We start from the raw sequence: 21,428 nt of genomic DNA, 5'->3' as shown, positions 1-21,428 counted from the left end.
GACAGTGCTTGTTTGGGACACGTAAATACTTTGTGGCCATCCTTCATATCTATTCTCAGCAAAAGCAATCTTCCATTGATGCAAGAGTTTCTCACACTCCTTGAATTGATCGCGTTTCTCTCTTGTCGAATTCGCAAAATCCGGGAACAAGAAAATATTGTGATTCTTCCAAGAAGGCTTTCCTTTGCTCCTCGCCTCATGCAACACGAGATCTTGATCGGATGATCTCAGAAATGGGGCCTGCTTCCTCAGCAGATCTGCGAGCCGGGACTCTGTGAGTTCGCGCGATTTCCAGCTTATGGCCTGTTATGTCGAGCAGACTCTGGAAGGAATTTCACTATATCTCTGCCTTCTTCATGCTCAGGAATTCCAACAATCCGTATATAATTTCTTCGGCTCCTATTTTCAAGATCTTCCAGTTTTTCCAAAATGTTTCCCACGTCAATTTTGGTCACGAGCGGATTAGCGGATGACTCCAGATAATCGATCCATTTCTCAACATCTGCCACTCTTGTAACCAACTCAGATAATTTTTTTTCCATTGCCGTAATCAATCGACGTATTACAGCGAGATCCTCCAAGTCAGCAACAACCTTTGTCAGGATCACAGACATGTTGGACAGTTGCCGTTGAATCTCTCCCGCCGCGGCATCCAAATCGAGTCCCCAGTCTGCAGGCCCATCAGAGGTTTCAGCTTGAACACGTAAGTGTCTTTTAATGTCTGCAGACTTTGACTTCTTTGCCATGTTTACCTCAAAGAACAAATATGTAACTAGGTGTATCGAATCTCACCGGATTATAACATGAAAATAATTAAAAAACTAGCAAAGTGTGCAGAGCTCGTCACTCACACATCTGCTCCTCGCATGGCGTCACGTGACCTCCAACCGATATGTTTTTTTAAATGACTGATGCCGGTATCCAGAGAGCAGGGTGGCCGATACAATGCCGATATATCACACAATTTAATATAGTAAATAACAAACATAAAATTGCAAAAGAAAATAATATATATATATATATATATATATATATATATATATATATATATATATATATATATATAAATAATAATAATAAATTCTTATTTAGCACTATATTTACTCAATTTCACAAAAAAATGAAAAAATTATATTGTATTTTAAATGGTAGTTAGCAGTTTCTTCGGATTTCTGTTTAAGGTCAATATTAGGTCAAAAATGGCAAAAAAAGAAACAGCTTTCTCTAGAAACTTGTCAGTCAATCATTGTTTTGAGGAATGAAGGCTATACAATGCTTGAAATTGCCAAAAACAAAAAAAAAACTGAAGATTTCATACAAATGTGTACAAGACGGTCTTAAAAAAGACAAAGGACATCTGGCTCTAACAAGGACAGATAGAGAAATGGAAGGCCCAGATGTACAACTAAACAAGAGTAGAAGTACATCAGAGCCTCTAGTTTGAGAAATAGACACCTCACATGTCATTGAATTCTACCCGCTCAACACCAGTTTCATGTACAACAGTAAAGAGAAGACTCACGGGTGCAGGCCTTATGGGAAGAACTGCAAAGAAAAAGCCACTTTTGAAATAGAAAAACAAAAAGAAAAGGTTAGAGTGGGCAAAGAAACAGACATTGGACAACAGATAATTGGAAAATGGATCTTAACCCCATTGAGTGTTTGTGGGGTGAAATGCCACCTGAGGATCTGGACAAACTGACAGCTAGACTGCCAAGGATCTGCAAAGCTGTCATTGCTGCACGTGGAGGATTTTTTTGATGAGAACTCTTTGAAGTAGTTTATGAAGTTCTGAATTTTTTTTTTTTCAATTGTAATAGTGATTTTTCATGTTATTAATGTCCTGACTATACATTGTGATCAGTTGAATGCCACTTTCCTGAATAAAAGTACAGATTTCTTTCCATAAGAGCAAAATATGTACATTATTCCAAACTTTTGGCCACCAGTATACTGTATATATTAACAAATTTAGTCAAAAGGACAGGAAAAGGATATTTAATTTACTAATGTGGCAGAAAATAAACATTTAAATGCTGTGGAAGGAAAAACAAAATGAGTAAAAACACCAAATGGGAAACACTCATCTGGGAAACTAAATGGAGGAAAAATTGCCTCTAAAGTCTAATGTATTGTTGGGCCTCATGTATTCAGATAGGAGACAAAGACAGGCCTACATACAATCATAAAGCCTGTCTGCAGCATGTAGGAACACTAGAAGCCTTATAACACAAACAGTGCCAAAATCAAACAAAGGGAGTCCAAAACAGACTACAGATCCCATTAAGCCTTGATCACTTTACACCTATGTGTGAAATTCTGAAGGATCGAACTCTCAACTCCTATTGGATTAAACATTGGATGAAACACGACAGAACACGTCCCCCAACCGTGACGTCATTGAGAATATAAAAACCTTGGAGATCCTTCTAAGCTTTGCTTCCAGCGACAGTATGCGCTGTGTCTAGTGGCAGCCCTGCTGCTCCCAGGTGTAGCTTCGTTGCCCAAGGAAGTAACATACTTAGAACTTTGGCCATACAACCTCCATCTCACTAGACGAGCTGAGATTTCTCCGTGTTCCACCGAGCACACTAACAGATCCGAAGGAGACTGCTGAGCAATCCACGTCTCACTCTTTTGCCTGCAGAAGTGAAGAAGATTTCTCTTCCTCCTCCAACTGAGTAGACTTCACTGATATCTTAATTTAGTTTGTAGTTGGAAGTCAAAAGTTTATCGACTGTATTGTATTGATTATTAATGGATATCACTGCATCAATAAACTTTGTTATACTTTAAAGAGATTTGAGTGTTTTGGTATTGTTCTGCATGCACCTGTGTTAAGGGCTGGCAGGGGATGTCAGTGCTCGGATTCAAGCCTTCATTGTTTTCTTTTTGAATGTCGATGTTCTCATCGTATCAAAGACGTTTAAGCTGACTTTGATTTTTGGAGCTTTTGATCACATCCACTTGCATTTTAAGGACCTACTGAGCAGAGATATTTTTCTGTTTTTCTTCAAATGTGTTCTGCTGAAGAAAGCAAACCAAATACATCTAGGATGGCATGAGGGTGAGTAAATGATGAGTGAATTTCCATTTTTGGGTGAACTATCCCTTTAATATAGACATTCAGCTTAAACAATGAGCATTCTGCTGTAAATTATGTTTGTGCCAAGATTAAAATTCAAGATTTTTCTGTGAATTTTCTTTGAGGGAAAAAAAGAGAAAACTGACTGTAGAAAAAGACTTGTCCCCTCTATAGTGCCCTTTATGCCAAAGCTGAAAATGCAACGTTTTCCTGCATCATTTTATGAATTGGGTCCAGACACATTTTGGAATGCAACGATGCATGATATTGAGCTTGTATAGGTAGAAGTGGCTGCATTCATAGTATGTTTCAGTCTGAGCTGCTGTACGTGACAGTTTCCTCATTAAAATTTTACCCAGCTTTGTGGTACCTCTCTCAGGCAGAGCTGCTGACCGGAATGGCCGTTACCTCAGTGGAAGAAGCAAGTCAAGTCAGCCTGGAACTGCTTCGCAGAGGTTGTGGTTCAGTCATTGTCACCCTGGGGCCACAGGGCTGTGTGGTGTGTCAGTCAACAAATGTTGTCCCTAAACCTGTCCCCACCACCCTGGTCACTGCTGTGGATACCACGGTAAGACTACAGTCACTCCTACCTAGGACATCAGTCAGTGCATCCAGTGCATCTACACAGTGATAGTATTTTAGTTGTTTTTTGTTCATTTACTACAAGACTTTGGGCAATGGACCAGTGGCACTTGGGATACACTTTTTGCTAGATTAATTACAAAGTACTTGTCTACTTCGTTTATTTCTTGCAGTTTCATATCATTATTTCTTTCTGAAACATCTGATGGTTGTCAGAAATTCAGTCTGGTGTTTACGCATACTGCTACTGATGTGTCTCATATTTTTATGAGTCTGACATCAGCATCTTATTAATTAAGGATGTGGTTCTTCTGGTTTCTCTTCTGATTGTGATCTCTGAAGAGGCTTACTCATTTCGCACCTGGATTCAGTAATTTGGCGTCATAGTAACTTGCGTTTCCTGTTTATTTTATTGCAAATTTCTAAACATGTGAAAGGCCAAGAGAGTCTTATGAAGAACAGCATGATCAATAAGTTGTCAAATATTAGTCATATGTATCAAGACAGAAAGAAAACACATGCATCATAATCTGATGCAAGTATGCAAAACAATAAAAAAAAGTGTCCTGCTGGTGACCAACAAATAGAGAAAAATTTCTCTGCTTCTCTATTCTTTATTTGAATTATTCTTTGGCATTAGAAAATGTATGGGAATACAAAGTATGCATTTCAGTTCCACATTTCAAATGGTTAACAAGCAAAATGTTAGCTTTGTCCAGCACCCATTTGTTAGCATGACATGCAGACCACCGTCGCTCAACATCACTGAGGTTCTACGAAAAATGTATTTGGAGTAGTTCAGAGGGATACATGGGGTTTTTCAGCTGTTCTCCAAAACCTTGTAGCTTTCAGCAGAATGAACCCTGCATTCACAGCAAGATTCTTATGATAAGATCAAAGCTATTGTAGGCATTTTCCAGTCATTGTTATGTCGTACAGAAAGAGAAGCAATGGTATGAGAACATTAGTATTTATAAAGGTGTACTATTGATATGATACATACGCAACAATCACTCGAATTACGTCAAAACATCAAACGCCTACTCGTCTGTATTATACACAGGGAAGAACAGGGCTAGTTGTAACGCTTTTAAAAGTGAAATATTATTTTATTTTTTTTATGTAAACACTTTCTTTGCCAGCTTAATATGCTGAGTCAACTACAAGTTAGTCAGTTGTATAGGCTGATTTCCCCCCAAATAGGGTAAACACAGTGGCTCTGTGGCACTATCCAAAAATATTGCTCTGTATGAGCATCTCGAACTGCTCAACTAATAGCATGAGTTTGAGGCCAGACTATACTGTATACTGCTTTTGTCTGACCAGTAGAAGATGAGGAGAGTGTTAGGGAAAACTTTTGGAAAACAATCATTATTTTTGCTACTCCTTTTGGTTACAGTTGTGGCGCAGAAATTACACTTAACACCAATGAATATCATAATTTCATAATATAAGTATATTTTATATTGATATATTTCATTGAACACACTTTGGCCTAAAATTATATTTACCGTAAAACACACTTGCCCTTTAAAAAAAATAAAAAATGAAAATGTGAAATTTATCAAAGATAACAGTAACTGGGTTTCTATCCAACCATTTTTAATGCGCATTTTGAAAGTTCAAAAAAAGTATTAAATACTTTAAAAAGTGGAAAAGTTGAGAAAAGAAAAAAAGGTTATGATGTTGGAGATGGATAAAATCATGTCCTCGGTCAATGAATAAAATCAAGTCCTGCCCTCCTTTTTGTCTAATTGATTATCCAGTTTCATTCAGGATAAATATGCCACGTTATGGATGTTAATCATAGTTTCATTTAGTCATTTAGCAAATGCTTTTATCCAAAGTGTTGGTGACTTTAATATAACAAGTGCTTTTAATTAGTTTAATTCGTATTAGTTTTAATGAGTTTTCATGTTTATACTGTTTTGACTGATCTGTGTTCACAGTAATGAGAACATTAAAAAGGCATTTATTATTTTGACTGAATTATATTGTCTGATTTCCAACCACAAAACACTCCACATCTCGCTCTCCATCTCACTCTCTTGTTTTAGTCATATACATACACACACACACACAGAGAGAGAGAGAGAGAGAGAGAGAGAGAGGAAGGACAGAATGACAAGTCCAGTTTCATCAAAGTAGAATGCCTCTTGCTCCCCTATCCTCTCTGGGTGACTCAGTGCTTAGCAGCGATTTACTTGGTGGGAGTCCGCGTGGCTGTGGTCTCCGCGTGGCCGTCTGCCCATTCCCGTGCACTTTGATGAACCATAAATCCTGAGTTGTTTAAATCTTTTGGATGCCCTGATCCCTCTTCCAGTAAATTTTTTTTTTTTTTTTTTTGCGCTCACTTGTTAAAAACATGGAGAAGGGCAATGGGGCCAGATTTGATCTCAATGGCTAGACAGAAGCAAAGCATGTTTCCATTTGTTTATTTTTCCAAAGAATGATGGGTTATCACTTTTTTTAAAAGGAACTTGTACATGTCTGTTTTTCCCCTATAATTTGAACTGCATATGGACATAAACAAAAAACTGTCATCATTCTTGAGCACTATGTGGTTACTGTGTTTATTTGTAAGGACTATCTTTAGCCATTAAAAGGCGTGTTATTTCTGCTCCACTAGCATCACCAAAGGAATTGGAAAAATAATGAGTGTTTTCAAACAGCCTTTCAAACACTGTTTCATTGGTTGGAGAACAGATAGTCCCACCCCAAACTCGCACCATTGGTTAAGCCAATGTTGCCTTGTCAGGCTGGTCTCGACTAAACAAACCAATGTTTTGATAGCACCACAAAACCACTCTGTTTACAGTTTTTGGGGATGTGAACCTACATTAAACTTGGAAGGAGAAAAGTAACCATCCAAAACATCTGACTCTTCATCTTTAAAGAAGATTCAATAGAAGGTTAAAGTGTTTACCGGTCTTCTCCCTCAGCATAGCTTAGTGAGTCACATGGCAATGCATTGCTCAGTGCACCTTGGCCTGAATCCAGCATTTTCTGCTGTGTCACCAAATCTCAGGACCTCATGAGTCTGAACCTAACCACTGTTGTTCAGAGTCAGACAATAGTCATGGAATGCCCCCAGCTTTATTATTGCATGGGATAGTGTGCATGGCTCAGTTTGCAACCAAGTGTTGAAGTGTGATTCCAAATCTTCAACACATTTTGGATGCCAATCAATGTGAATCTCCAAATTAACAACAACAGTAGCATCACGAAATGTACGCAATGAACACGGACAGCGGTCAACGTTGTAGCATGTGCCATATATGCCTTTGTGTTTGAGGAAGATGATGCAACAAAAAGTATGGATCAGAACACATTTGTTGGGTTGCGGACAATATGGCTTGTTTTTTAAATGTGTGTGAGCTCATCGGTCACTGCCATGGCCATGAGGGACCACCCACCGATAATTACTGAGATATTTTTTCTGGAGGGGGGGACACTGAGAAAGTATTTGTTCATCCCAGATGATGCAAAGAGAGTTGGTAGGTCCATTAACTCGCCAGGAGATGAATTTGTGGGGATGACAGTTTAGTTTTTCATTCAATATTTCTTTTGAATCCTTATGTAAATGAGGCCAGTAGTGGAAAATCATTGGAAAAAAAACAACATTAGTTTAGTAAGTCAGAATGTTTCTTCAGAATGTATCAGGAACCTTACATCAGCCCCATTGTGCCAAGATACTGACAAGTGGCATCTCCCGTCACACATTTTTGCATTGGTTCATGCATGTTTACCTTCTCCTGTGGCACGACCCGAAGCATGTTGTGTTTTTCACATTGGAGATTTGGGTTCTCATCTGACATTGGAACCAGGAAGTAATCACATTCAGTCAATGACAATTCTGAGGTTGCATTTTCCCTCAAAGAATAGGTTTGGTTTTTAGTTTGGGGGTACAGTTAATAATTTACAGTTAACAAAATATGCATTCCTCTTCACTGTATCGCATCATATACAGCTAAAAACAACTCTCTTTTGGTGCCCCTCTGTGGGTATTTCACCCAGAAACTGGAGCTCACATGTACCTTTATTTTCAAAAACACATCTTGCTTCAGCCACTGTGGGCATAGCTTCGAATTTCGATAAGCACAGGCCGAGTTTAGCTCAAGAAAAGTCAACCTACTGTTTCTGAATTCACTGTGAGATCAGTCTGGGGAAAAAACTGGTTAGTGGGTCACTAGCTTTACCAACTTTTTACTAAGCCCTTGGCTCACTTAAGCTAGAGTTCAAGACAAATGCTGATGCTTAGTAAATTGCTGACCCTTCTTTCAGTGTTCCAAATGCAATAAACCGTATATTTTCTTGTCAATCATATTGTCACACTTGAAATACATTTTCTTGCTTTCAGCACTGTGTCACGTTCAACCATGGGTTAGTCAACATTTCACACTTGTACTTATGAAAGGTGAGTTAAGTCTAGATTATGAAGTTCTGCTTTTGAGGTACTAACCCTCAACTGAGGCGCAAAAGGTATTCCCCATTACCCATGGTAAAGAATGAAAGCATAAACCTGGGGTTAAAATGACCATGGATTAACAATGTCAAGCTGAAAAGCCCTTTTGAAGTATCCTGAGATTTCAGCATAAATGCACTACTGTATATTAACGGGACAGTGGCTAAGTCCTGTGCACAAATCTTTTGATTCTAAAGCACCATGCTATTGTGTTAACTATCAAGGAATACTTTCTGTTGATGACTGACACCAAGTAGTCTCAGGTTAAAAGGATCTTTTACAGCTTCATAACAGCTAGACTCCCCTTGAGTGATCAAAAGCCCAGTGGTGTGGCACTACATGAAAAGCTTTGAAACTGTTAGACACTGCTGCAAATCTGGATGGGCTAGTATGTAGTTTCCATCTATGTGGCTACCCACCCATCGTAAGATCATTCCTTTTCTGCTATTAATCTTATGCAGGGCTTCTTTTTTCCTTGCAGTCCAACCCTTTCATAGCCTGTGTGTTTGTGTATAGACTAGGTTCCCATACCTACAGCATACTTCAGATGGACTGTGGGTGGCCACTGATCCTGCATTTGGAGGTTCCCCCCAATTCCAGGACCTTGCCTTTAAGCCAGACATCACAGCTCATAGTTTGTTCAGACAATCACAATTAGCCAAACTTCACCTCCGTGAAAAGACACAGTGGACCCACCACAGGGATCTTTTACAGGAGACGGTAGTGGTGTGTATTTACCGGAAAACACATCTTGCCTCCTACCGACAATGATGTCATCACACTAAGAGACTGTAAATGAAACCAACAAAGAACCCACACTGAGCCTTTGGACTGTAGCAGTTCTCTTGAGGGAAACCATCACCTAGCAATATGTGATGCGGTGACACAAGATGACCATTCAGACCCCCAGAGCTAAAGCTTTTTTCTGTCTCTGTATAGGATTAAGGAAGATTTGACCATAAACAATGCTGATGATTATTTTAGAGTTCAAAAAGGAGAACCTTTAGGGTTGCTTCTAAAAATACACTTTATGGTACACCAACCGTATGAAAATTCTGATGACGTGATCAGCCACAGAATGACACAATGTTAGTTTCATTGTCTTGACGTTTTGACTGTGCAACCCACCCACTGGTCATCTACTCGGTAACCTCAGTTGGAAGTTATTGGCATTAACCTCATGAATGCCATCTTCACCATGTCATCCCTGAGTCATCCACTCTTGCTTTTGGAGCCTTTTATTTAACCTTTGTTGTTGTCAGACTCTCATTTGTTCCATAGTTGTTGTAACTATTGCAACCATCCAATGTTCCAAGGATTTTTTTTCTCTCTCTTTTGTGGAGAAATCCCGGACTAGCACTACATGAGGTGCTAGTGAAGATGACATTGGGAGACTTTTTTATTTATTTTTTTTGCAAGACTCCCAGGTACACACTGTAGTGTGGTACAGAAATTCTGGCCAAATTGTTAAGTACACAACATAAAACATGTCCTTCAGCTTCATAAAAGTTTTTACTGTTGGTAGAACCATAATGTACAACTATGGATTTTGACTAGCAACATATAATAGTTTGGTCATTTGATTGACAGATAGCTTTATCTAACCTTTAACAGAATGTGTCTGGGACTATTTGGCCCATACCAGGAGGGGGAGCGGATGTCACTATAGCTAAACATCAGGCATCAGACCAACGTTGTCAGATGTCAGTCTTCCTTACGGAGGCTCACCATGCAGCCTGTAAAGACAAAGACTGCACTTTTAAAGTGAATAATGATTCTTTTTAATGCACACTTGGCAGCTATAGTGTTTTTCCATAATTCAGCATGGTAAACGCATAATGGCTTTTAAGCAGAGTATGCATATTTTTGTCATAAACAAATGCAAGTTGTTCAAACACAAGTCATAAGTTTACCAAAAAAGTGTTGTAGCTTTTTAAAGGCCGCGAGCGGAAATTATCCATTTGGAATGAGTTCCCATTTGAAGGTGATGAGTGACAGCAACTGTTGGCAATTCAGTAAAGTTAAAGGAATATTCCGGGTTCAATACAAGTTAAGCTCAATCAGTTACCATAAAAATTAATTTCGACTTACCCCTTGTTTTCTTAAAAAAAAAAAAAAAAAAAAAGTTTAATGGAAGTGAATGGGGGCCAATTTTTTTAATTAAAATACTTTTTCAAACGTATAGCCACAAGACAAACAATATGTGCGTAAACATGATTTTAGTGTGATAAAATCACTTACTAACCTTTTCAGTGTAAAGTTATAGCCAATTTTGCAACTTTATTGCCATAACGATGTAATGTCAACAAACCCTTAAATGACTGTAGAAATGACAATTTAAACAACTTTACAGCTCAAATAACACAAGTTTTAATAGAAGAATTAATGTTAATGCTTTTATAAAATTATATTGGCCTCATTCACTTCCACTGTAAGTGCCTCACTGTAACCTCGATTTTTGCTTCCATTTTGGTTTTTTTAAGAAAAGGACAGATGATTAGTAGATGATTAATTTTTGTGGTAATCAACATTATGCCACAATGCTGTTGATTAAGCTTAACTTGCATTGAACCCGGAATATTCATTTAAGAAAAGTGTAATTTTGAGCAAATGAGCAACAACTACCAATGGGAGTGAAGACTGGAGCACGTTTGATCCATCTCCTATGAGATTGTTGTCGAGCGTAGGCAAGGTTAAAAAAAGTTAATAGTACTGTGAGCAATTTCCTTGTTCTATATGATTTGCCTCTGCCCACATACAGGAATATCTTACAAATACATTGTGTCAAAAAACACAATATGTTAGAGATTATCAGCATTTGGCAATACATGAGTTTGATTCATAAAATTGATAATTGATTCTTACTGGCAATGCATTCAATCTGTGTTCAGATTTTTTTAAATCTGTTGCTAGATGTGCAACCCACCAATAACATTAGGGCATGCATGCAGTAGGAAGTTCTACTAGTGATCAACAGTACAAAGACCTGGCAACCTCCTAAAAAAGCATTGTCAATATGAATGGCCCTTTACAAATTACAATGTCTATTTGTCAAATTCCTTGAAGCATTAAGCTATATTGAGGTTTAGGCTCCTTTAACTGAGCCGGGTGGAGCTATTAAACTTCTTTCAGAACTTTCATCATGACCACACCATATGTCTCATTTCAGCTGGTCATCCATTTACTCAAACAGACTAAACGCATCACTTGCGCTAAACTGGGCCAAGGTGGACTGTGATCACTTTGTAATGGATTCTTGTGTGCGTAGGTCACCTCATTCAGTCATCACTCTTTAGGTAAATTTAGACAACTGCGGCTTTTGGTCTTGTTGCTATATGGTGGATGCAGAAAGGACAGTCAAAGGTGTGTAATGAAGATAGGGTCTATGAGATGAGTAATCTGGTAGACGTGTGAGAACCAGTAACTTGGCGATCTGTGGTTAAATCTGAGAGCATGGCCTCATTCCTGTGTGCTTTCCCATCATAAATTCAACACCCATCACCCCTACCCCACCAATCCCATCCAACCCCCTGCAGGGATGGTAAAACATGCCAGTCTCCTTATCAACTTTGTAGTCATGGAAAAAAAAAAAAAAGTTGCTATGCTGTATAGTACCGCTAAAGAGAATTCTACATAAAAAAAAAAAAAAATCCCCTTACCCCCCAACTTACAATGTTGTATTAATATTAAGTATATTTTCATTATGGGGCAAGATATGACCTGGATAAGTTCTTGACAGGCTTCATGAGGTGCACAAGTTATATAGTAGATCACAGCCGATGAACTTCTCTTGTCACACAAAACCAGCTTTTTCCCTACAATATCACACTGCATGTCTCCAAACAGAAGGCCTTCACAAAGATTTTAAGGCATGGGGCTAAATTTAACACTGAGAGGTCAAAGAAAGCCTGAAGCCTGCATGTTGTTACACTCTGACCTCTGTGACCTGTGCAGTAGCGGATCCTGGCATAGGCGATATAGGCAGGCGCCTAGGGCGCCAACGCTCTCTGGAGCGGCACGACAGGGTACCTGCCCAAATTGAGCCACCCCGCCCCTGGCTCGCAAGATCGAGATGGGAGAAAGGTGCCCCAAATTGTGCCACCCCGCACAGATGCGATGGGAGATAGGTGCCCCAAATCGTGCCACTCTGCCCCCGCACAGCTTGCAAGATTGCGATGGAAGAAAGGTGCCCCAACAGGCTACTCAGCCTTAAAGGCTCTATATGGTTAGGATTATGGATGTTCATAATGTATTCTTACATTATGAACAAACATAAGATAACCATGATACACAGTAGGCCTATAGGTTTGTTTGTTTGTTTGCTTTCTTTCTTTTTTTACGCCATGCCAGCTTCTATGGCTATATTCATGGCGGGAGCCAGGTTTAGTTATTTAAGTTAAATAAGGTGTTTAAGATTCATTTTTCCTAAAAACCTTCAAACTAAATTTGGATTACACCATGACACAGGATCTTCTTAGTGGTCTTGCAATAATTAGCATCAACCATGTGATTGCTGGGCAGATATGAAGTCACTGATGATTCTGCATCAATGAAAACTAGGAGGGGAGGGTTACATTTTAAATTAGAGATTAGGTGTAATAGCACAGAGTAGGAGCAATTTGTAAGAATTCTGCCATATACTTTATTTATTGACTCTATAATTTAATTGTGCATTTTAAGTTATGTACTGTTTAATGTCAATGTTAATAGAATGTGCCATTTATTTATTTATATATGAGGGGCGTTAAGGGGGGGTGCCACGTCCAATCTCACCTAGTGCACCAAGTAAACCAGAACCGCCACTGGAGCTGTGTTTAAGTCAGCATCGACAGACATACTCACTATGCCCTGCACACAGCCAAACAAGCACACGACTCAACAGTGCTATATAAAGACATATCATCATCAAATATTATCTGAATCATTTGATAGTTATACAGTATATTTGTTGTTCCTTGATCTAACTTTTTTCTCAAGATTTCTTTGTATAAAGTTACATCATTTGAACCCACTGGCATTTACAGGTATGATGGCACCCCCTGCTGTCATATTAAATTCGCTAAGTGGTAACTAGTTCAGTTTTCTTCAAACATTATTTGAAAATTGACTAACTGAACCTTATAATTTCTTAACAGGGAGCTGGTGATAGCTTCATTGGTGCACTGGCTTACTATATGGCCCATTATTCCACAATGCCACTGGAGGAAATGGCCAGAAGAGCCAACCTTGTCGCAGCTGTATCTGTACAAACTGTCGGCACTCAAACATCCTTTCCATTTCGGAAGGATCTGCCAACTGAACTATTCTGAATGCTATTTGTCAAGGTCCCTTGTCTTAAAACAAACATAATACCATTAATCTGTACAAAGTGGCCACAGAATTATTGTTTGTATAATACACAATACCATGTACTAGAAATTTGATGTTGATGATTTTCATTTCACAACATTAAAACCACCTGCCTAATATTGTGTAGGTCCCCCTCATGCCGCCAAAACAGCGCCAACCTGCGGTAATCTTCTTACCACAATTGTACAGAGTGGTTATCCGAGTTACCATAGACTCAGTTCAAACCAGCCTGGCCATTCTCTGTTGACCTCTGTCATCAACAAGGCATTTCCGTCCACAGAACTGCCACGCACTGGATGTTTTTTTGTTTTGTTTTTGGCACCATTCTGAGTAAATTCTAGAGACTGTTGTGTGTGAAAATCCCAGGAGATCAGCAGTTGCAGAAATACTCAAACCAGCCTGTCTGGCACCAACAATCATCCATGCAATTATCTAATCAGCCAATCATTTGGCAGCAGTGCATAAAATCATGTATATACAGCTTAAGTAAATGTTCTCATCAATTCTGCCAACCATCAGAATGGGAAAAAAAATGTGATCTCAGTGATTTGGACCGTGGCAAGATGGGCTGAATTGAGTATTTCTGTAACTGCTGATCTCCAGGGATTTTCACACATAAAAGTCTCTAGAATTTACTCAATGTAGCCAAATACAAAAAACATCCAGTGCGGCAGTTTTGTGAACGGAAATGCCTTGTTGATGAGAGGACAAAAGAGAATGGCCAGACTGGTTCGAACTGACAAAGTCTATAGTAACTCAGAAAACCACTCTGTACAATTGTGGTGAGAAGAATAGTATCTCAGAATGCTATTCTGAGATGCTATTCTGAGATACGTGTTGGCGCTGTTTTGGTGGCACGAGGGGGACCTACACAATATTAGGCAGGTGGTTTTAATGTTGCATGTGATCAGTGTATACAGCTTACATAGAATGTTTTCAACAATGACTCTCAGGCTTAAAGATTTCCACTTATAACATGTTTTAAATGTCTGTGAAAAATAAAGAAAATGTTAAACTGATAGTTCAACCAAAAATGAAAATTCTCTCATCAGTTATTCACCCTCATGCCATCTAAGATGTGTATGACTTCCTTTATTCTGCTGAACACAAATGAAGGTTTTTAGAAGAATATGTCAGCTCTGTAGGTCCATACAATGCAAGTGAATGGTGACCAGACCTTTTGAAGCTCCAAAAAGCAGAAAAGGGCAGCATAAAAGTAATCCTTAAGACTCTAGTGGTTTAATCAATGTCTTCTGAAGTGATCCGATTGGTTTTGGGTGAGAACAGACAAAATGTAACTCCTTTTTCACTACAAATCTTGAGAGCAGTCTCCTTGATGATCATGATTTCAAGCTCAATTACGCCTCCTATAGTGTCATCAAGTTCTCTGTGCAAGCGTTAAGCACTAAGAACTGTAATCGAGCTTGAAATCACGATTGTGCCTAGAGATTGTAATGGTAAGATGTACAGTGAAAAAAGGATTTTATTTTGGTCTGTTCTCACCCAAAACCAACTGGATCACTTCAGAGGACATTGATTAAACTTCTGGATTACTTTTATGCTGCCTTTATTAGCTTTTTGGAGCTTCAAAGGCCTGGCCACCATTCACTTGCATTGTATGGACCTACAGAGCTGGGGCATTCTTCTAAAAATCTTTGTTTGTGTTCTAAAGAGGAAAGAAAGTCATACACATTTGGTATGTCATTAGGGCGAGTAAATGATGAGAATTTTTGGGTGAACTATCCCTTTAGTTTCTGGAAGTACAAATTGCACAGCCATTGTTATGTTTGAATTGATGTTATTTTTAGCATGGCAACACACTTATATACACTGATTTTCTCACAAATAAATTTAGCAGGATAATTATTCCAACAAATCCACTTCAGCCTAAAGTGATCCGCATTATTTGCCTTTAGTCCAAAAAAAAAAAAAAAAAAAGAAGAAAAACAAATTGAACATAATTGTCAGTGAACACCACATTATTCTAATGGGATGTAAAACTACTTTCTGGTCCCTTTACAATGAGCCAGTCATTCATAGTTGCATTGGTGTGGGGTCCACAAATTCCACTCAGATCTTCAAATCTTCCTTCATGGAGGTTTAGATCTTGATCACTTCACTGTGGGGTCTGTTTCATGTCTACAGTTTGACACAATGCAAATGGACTGTAATTCTGTGTCTGTTTCAAAAGAGTTCTTCCCATGTTTAAAGTGAGCGGATCTTCCTCTTCTCAAAGAAGAGAACATGTTTGTTTACTGTGGAATGTAATGAAAAGAAAGATATGAACTCAAACAAGTGTGAACCACTGAAAAGGAAATTAAAATAGACATACTTGCATTTTAATTGTCTAAGAACAAGAGTGCTGGTCTGGTATTTATGTTCTCTGGAGATTATTTCAGACCAAAGATGCTTTGCGATTGTTACTTTAAGGATTGGGGTTTATGGTTTGCCAATATATCAAAAGAACAGTTCTGCCCAACGCTGAGAAACATGAAACATTTGTTTTGCTAAAAACACCATACACTTAACACTTTCAAAAATGTTGGCATGTTCAAACAGTCTACAAAGTTACACTACGCATAAACTGAACCTCAGTGCCCTATAAAAATTATTTTTCAACTTACCTACTGGGTCATGCTTTCGCAAAACCAGTTTCTCTCTTAATCGACCCCTCTTTGTGTTGAAACAGTGACCTGTGCCAGCTGCACTTACCATCTGAACCAGCAACGTCCTAAAACACAAGATCATTTAAAAGGCATATATACATATATATATATATATATATATATATATATATATATATATATATATATATATATATACCTGTAACATGTCATAAATCACTGGTATGTATATTTCCATGTGTCTGCCATAAATCAAGAGGATAAACACATGGATTCAAAAATCTTGTGTTGCATAAAGAGGTATTTGTACACTTAAATTAATAGTTCACCAAAAAAAAAAATCAATCATAATTGTCTCACCCTCATGCCATCCCAGATATCTATGACTTTCTTTCCTTTGCAGAACACAATCAAAGATTTTTCAAACAATATCTCAGCTCTGCAGGTCCATACAATGCAAGTGAATAGTGACCAAAATGTTGAAGCTCCAAAAAGCAGCATAAAGGTAATCCATATGACTCCAGTGGTTTAATTCATGACTTCTGAAGCAATCCAATCGGTTTTGGGTGAAAACAGACTAAAATATACCTCCTTTTTCATTTTACATCTTGCCGTTGTAGTCTTTAGGCACAATTATTATTTCAAGCTCAATAACACCTTCTAGCACTAGACCCATGCGCAGAGTGCTAGATGGTGCTAGGAAGTGTAAAGGGGCACTCACACTACACTTCTCGCTCCATTCAAACACATCTTGGCACGTGAGACCGAAAAAGCAACCTCATGCAAAGAAATGTCATACTACACTACAAATCAAAAGTTCAAGTTAGGACAACTCTGAACTGCGAATCTGTATGACGAGAAAACACGTGAATAGAAGATCGAAACGTCACACGCTGATCTCTCGGCTCAATACAAAGAATACATATTTCAAAGCTGCACGTTTCATTGTTGCAGGAAAGTGATTAGACAATACATTTTAACATTTTTAATATAATATTATTCGTTATTTGTGACAAATTTACTAACACCAGAAACCCTCCCACGTGACAATATCCTGGTCCGTTGCTTTGTCAGAAAAAAATAACATGCTCAAAGCCAAATAATTAATACACCCCCTTAATCGAGCTTGAAATCATGATCGTCAAGGAGACTGCTGATGTCAAGATTTAACAAGAAAAAGGAGTTACATTTTGGTCTGTTTCCGACCAAAATTGATTAGGCTGCTTCAGAGGACATGGATAAACCCACTGAAGTCTTGTGGATTAGTTTTATTATTACTGATTTTTGGAACTTCAAAGTTTTGGCCACCATTCACTTGCATTGTGTGGACCTACAGAGCTGAGATATTTTTCAAAAAATCTTTGTATTCAGCAGATGAAAGAAAGTCATACACATTTGGGATGACATGAGGGTGAGTAAATGATAAGAGAATTTTCATTTTTGGGTGAACTATCCCTTTAAAGGAGAAGCTGCACCAAAATTGAGCATTTCTGACAAAGGGTCAGAGGGTGGAAAATTATCATGTATTACACATATATGACTTGTTTTTTTTAGTCCAAAAAAACTTTACTAACAATATTACTGAACCTCAAGGAGCATGTTAAAATAAAAAAGGCATGTCATGATGCCTTTGATGCAATATTGTGCATGGTATCGGTTTAAAATAACTGGTAGATAAAAAGTAGCATATTTTAATATTCATATTTAAGTAGGTTGAGAACTACTTTATCACATACAGTACAGCAAGTAAGCAGTGTATGAAATCTGCATGAGTAAAACTCCGCAGAAAGTTCTGTAGATTGTTTGCAGAATTTGAACGCCCCTCACTGGCAAAGTTCTACTCATCTCCTGCCTCCTTGAGTGTTAATGTTTTTAATATTTTTGCCAATTTGATTATGCTATTGGCTATCAAGAACACTGTAGTACTCTCAGCTCAATTTAACATATTTTACCATGTTTAAATCTATTCCACAGATTTTACCAAAACATTAGTGCAGAAAATGTGAAACAAGTCTGCAGATTCCATCTGGACCTGCGTATAAGTACACATCACGTAGGGCTTACACAATTTAACCCATGTAGGCAGTGTAATATGTAGCAATACTTACTTAGATTTGCTCTTGGCAACTAGAAAAAGAAAGAGAAGGATCAAATAAGTGCAATAGGGAAGTTAGCATGCATTGTAAAGCAGTGACATGCAATAGGTTATTTTAAATGCTTTAATGATTAATGGTTTATATGTTTAATGTCAAAAATGTTTTTAAACAGCTTTTTATTAGCTTTAATGAGGGCACATAGAATATCTGTATTTTAAATTATTCATCTGTCACACTGAATAAACTTTCAGTGAACAGCAAACGCTAAAATATTATTTAAAATGATTACAAAAATTAAAAGACCAATTACAGCATCTAAAACATACACTTTCCCTTATACATTTCTATAAATCTAATTCTAACGTCTTTATGTTGAAGTAAAAAAAATGTGCATGCTATTTGTAGACTAAATCATTGCATTGGCGTCCAACTAATAAACAGTCTGTACAACTAAAATTGCATAATATTATGTGTATGTTTATAACTAGACATAGCGTCATTTAAAAAAATCTTTTAGGTCTTTATGGAATAAAGTCAAGAATGTTTACATACACACAAATTACATATTTAACTGTTCATTTGTATACAGTACATGATACTAGCGGCTAGTCATTAGCCTCTATTAATATATCTATTCTGCAGTCTACACGTATTAATTGCACTTCTTCTGGAATTGAGTTATGCACGGTTATTGATGTACTCACGGTTTACCGCAGTGAGAAACATTCTGATTCTAATACAACAGGTCAGAAACAACCGCAGAAGAATGTCACATTGAGCTCCTGTTGGCTACTGTAATTTATTGCTTCCGGTAAATCTCCAGTTCTTCCTGTGTCGCGTGCGATTGTACGTCATCGTCTTAGAAATCTGGCATAATTTTTCTCATTATTATCTACTTTCTCTCAAATTAACCAAGAATCGAAAACCTATATTTATTGGTTAATATTATGGATGTGTTTTTGGCATTGCATAAATTTTATTTATTTATTGTTTATTTTGTGTCTTTTTTTATGATTTTTTATTTATTTATTTATTTTTTTTTTTTTGTCATTTCATTTGCATGAATTTATTTTTGCAGACACTTTTTATCCAACGATCGCCTAGCTAACCTAAGTCTCCAATAAAATTATTCTTTTCTTTCATTTAGTTGTTATTTAAACTTAAATGTAGGCTGTCCAATTACTACAAATGCTGTACACCTAAATCATAGTTATAATATATAGGCAATGATAACGTGAACCTTTGAACTGTTGCTGAACTGAACACATGAAGCTGTAGCTGTCTTGGCTACAAGACCTCTGTAGGTGTCCTGTGGTATCTGGCACCAAGACGTTAGCAGCAGATCCTGTAAGTTGCAAGGTGGGGCCTCCATGGATTGGATTTGTTGATCTAGCAAATCCCATAGATCAGGGGTCGGCAACCTATGGCACGCGTGCCAGCATTGGCATGCGGAGGGGTAATCACTGGCACGCCAGCAACGGCGAGAGAGGAGTAGACTATTTCATTTATATCAATTCGCACCTGTATTCCAGTCTACATCTTGATGTAATCCTTCCTCATGTTCACGCAACGTGTTTTCATGAGCTGAATGGGGGACTAAACAAAAAGTTAAAATGTGGCGCATCTGCAGTATACCCAACAGACTCGTGCAGCGCGTGCAAGCCATTCGCGCATCACGAGCCGGCAGAGCTTCACTTCCGGTTAATGGTGCGAATAAACATGCCCACTTTGCTTCGGTCAGGCTGCGCGGATAACAGCCTACATTCCAAGTTTCATTTGTTTCTTTTTGCTTTCGGATGTAATAAGGAAAACACCACTATTAATCCTTGAGATTTCCAACCCAGCATACAGGTACACACCCTCCTTAAACTATGGTCACACTCAGAATTACATTAAACGATAAAAGAGAAAACATAAACACACATCGTGGGGTTCAAAAATGTGAGTCTATTCAAAATCTAAATTAAACCTGGAAATAACGTTTTAGGATTTTGCAGGTGTGATTCACCGAAAAGGACTAAATAGTTGATAGGCTTGTGATGCGCGAATGGCTTGCACACGCAGCGTGAGTCTCGTCACATTTTTTTAGTCTGCCATTCAGCTGATGAAAATACGTTGTGTGATCATGAGGAAGGATTACATCAAGATGTAGACTGGTGGGGGGGGCACAAGATGGCGGCTCAGAAGTAGCAGCAGTTTTCAGAAGCTCCTGCGCCACTCACTTGTTTTTCCTCTCATACTCGTTAAATGAAAGACGCAAGATATCAACTTTGGTAATAAATATTTTGTAGTATGTCTCTAGAGACTTTTTGGTCTCAATCTCTGCCGAAGATGCCAAGACCTGCTAAGAAAATGGGGAAAAAGGATTCAACCGCGGACGCATGAGCAGAGTTCGGGGGATGCTAACAGTGAGATTGAATAAAAGCACTTCAAATTATGACGGAGAAAATTTCTAATACAATAGATGAGAAACTTAGCCCGCTGGCAGAAACAGTGCATAACCACACTCAGCAATTGGAGAGCATGAATAATCGGCTGGATGAGGCGGAGCGGAGAATCATGGTGGTGGAGGCATCTTCGGAGGATGCACAAGCCCGTGCGTTCACCCTTGAAAAACAAGTCGCTGTGCTTACTGAACACATCGACGACCTGGAGAACGTCGGCATAAAAACATCTGAATTTTAGGCCTTCGCGAAGAGGTGGAGGGTGCTGATTCTGTTACCTTTTTTCAAACGTGGATCCCCGAATTTCTCAATCTGCATATTAAGGGCAGTCGCATTAAGATTGAAAGGGCGCATCCTACGCTGGCTCCAAAACCAGGTGCTAAGGACAGGCTGCGGCTGCTAATTGTCTGGTTCCATAACTACAGAGACAAGCAGAGAGTTCTTGATGCCAGTAGTAGGCTGTCGGCGGATGGAGATTTGCGGTACGAGGACAGCAAGGTGTCATTCTACCAGGAGTTTTCTGCTTCAGTGATACAGAGGCGAAAAGAATTCAACACAATCAAACAGCAACTTCGAGAGATGGGTGCCCGCTACGCGATGCTGTACCCAGCCAAGCTACGAGTGACTATTGGAAGCACTTCTAAAGTCTTTGAGACGGCAGCTGCCATTTCGCAGTACCTGGACAAAATGGCGCGAGGTCCAGCACATGATCTCCCTGCTGCTGTGACAGGCGGGTGGCGAACTGAATTGTTTTCATGAACTGTATGCCTATTCTCTGATAAG

The 21,428-nt window shown here is 38.5% G+C and overlaps 2 protein-coding genes across 3 annotated transcripts in view; one reads left to right on the top strand and one right to left on the bottom strand.

The window, feature by feature from the left end:
• The window catches only part of rbks (ribokinase), a 54,744-nt gene extending 39,312 nt beyond the window's left edge, over positions 1-15,432 (top strand). For both annotated transcript variants that reach the window (XM_051646292.1, XM_051646291.1), the window contains 2 exons: positions 3,465-3,653; positions 13,268-15,432. In XM_051646292.1, coding sequence (XP_051502252.1) covers positions 3,465-3,653; positions 13,268-13,441 — 363 coding nt within the window. In that variant the 3' untranslated portion in view covers positions 13,442-15,432. The remainder of the gene's footprint in view (positions 1-3,464; positions 3,654-13,267) is intronic.
• LOC127411003 (39S ribosomal protein L33, mitochondrial) lies at positions 15,107-19,030 on the bottom strand. Its single transcript, XM_051646316.1, has 4 exons — positions 18,906-19,030; positions 18,214-18,232; positions 16,106-16,212; positions 15,107-15,736 (listed from the first exon to the last, which is right to left on the bottom strand). Exons 1-4 carry the CDS (start codon positions 18,925-18,927, stop codon positions 15,687-15,689), a joined length of 198 nt encoding a protein of 65 aa, XP_051502276.1. The 5' UTR covers positions 18,928-19,030; the 3' UTR covers positions 15,107-15,686.
• Positions 19,031-21,428: the final 2,398 nt, after the last annotated feature.

This window comes from Myxocyprinus asiaticus, chromosome 20 (assembly GCF_019703515.2).
Source record: "Myxocyprinus asiaticus isolate MX2 ecotype Aquarium Trade chromosome 20, UBuf_Myxa_2, whole genome shotgun sequence".
In the NCBI taxonomy this organism is placed as follows: domain Eukaryota; kingdom Metazoa; phylum Chordata; class Actinopteri; order Cypriniformes; family Catostomidae; genus Myxocyprinus; species Myxocyprinus asiaticus.
Note: the sequence above shows the minus strand (reverse complement) of the source record. Positions and strands in the feature narration are given on the sequence as shown.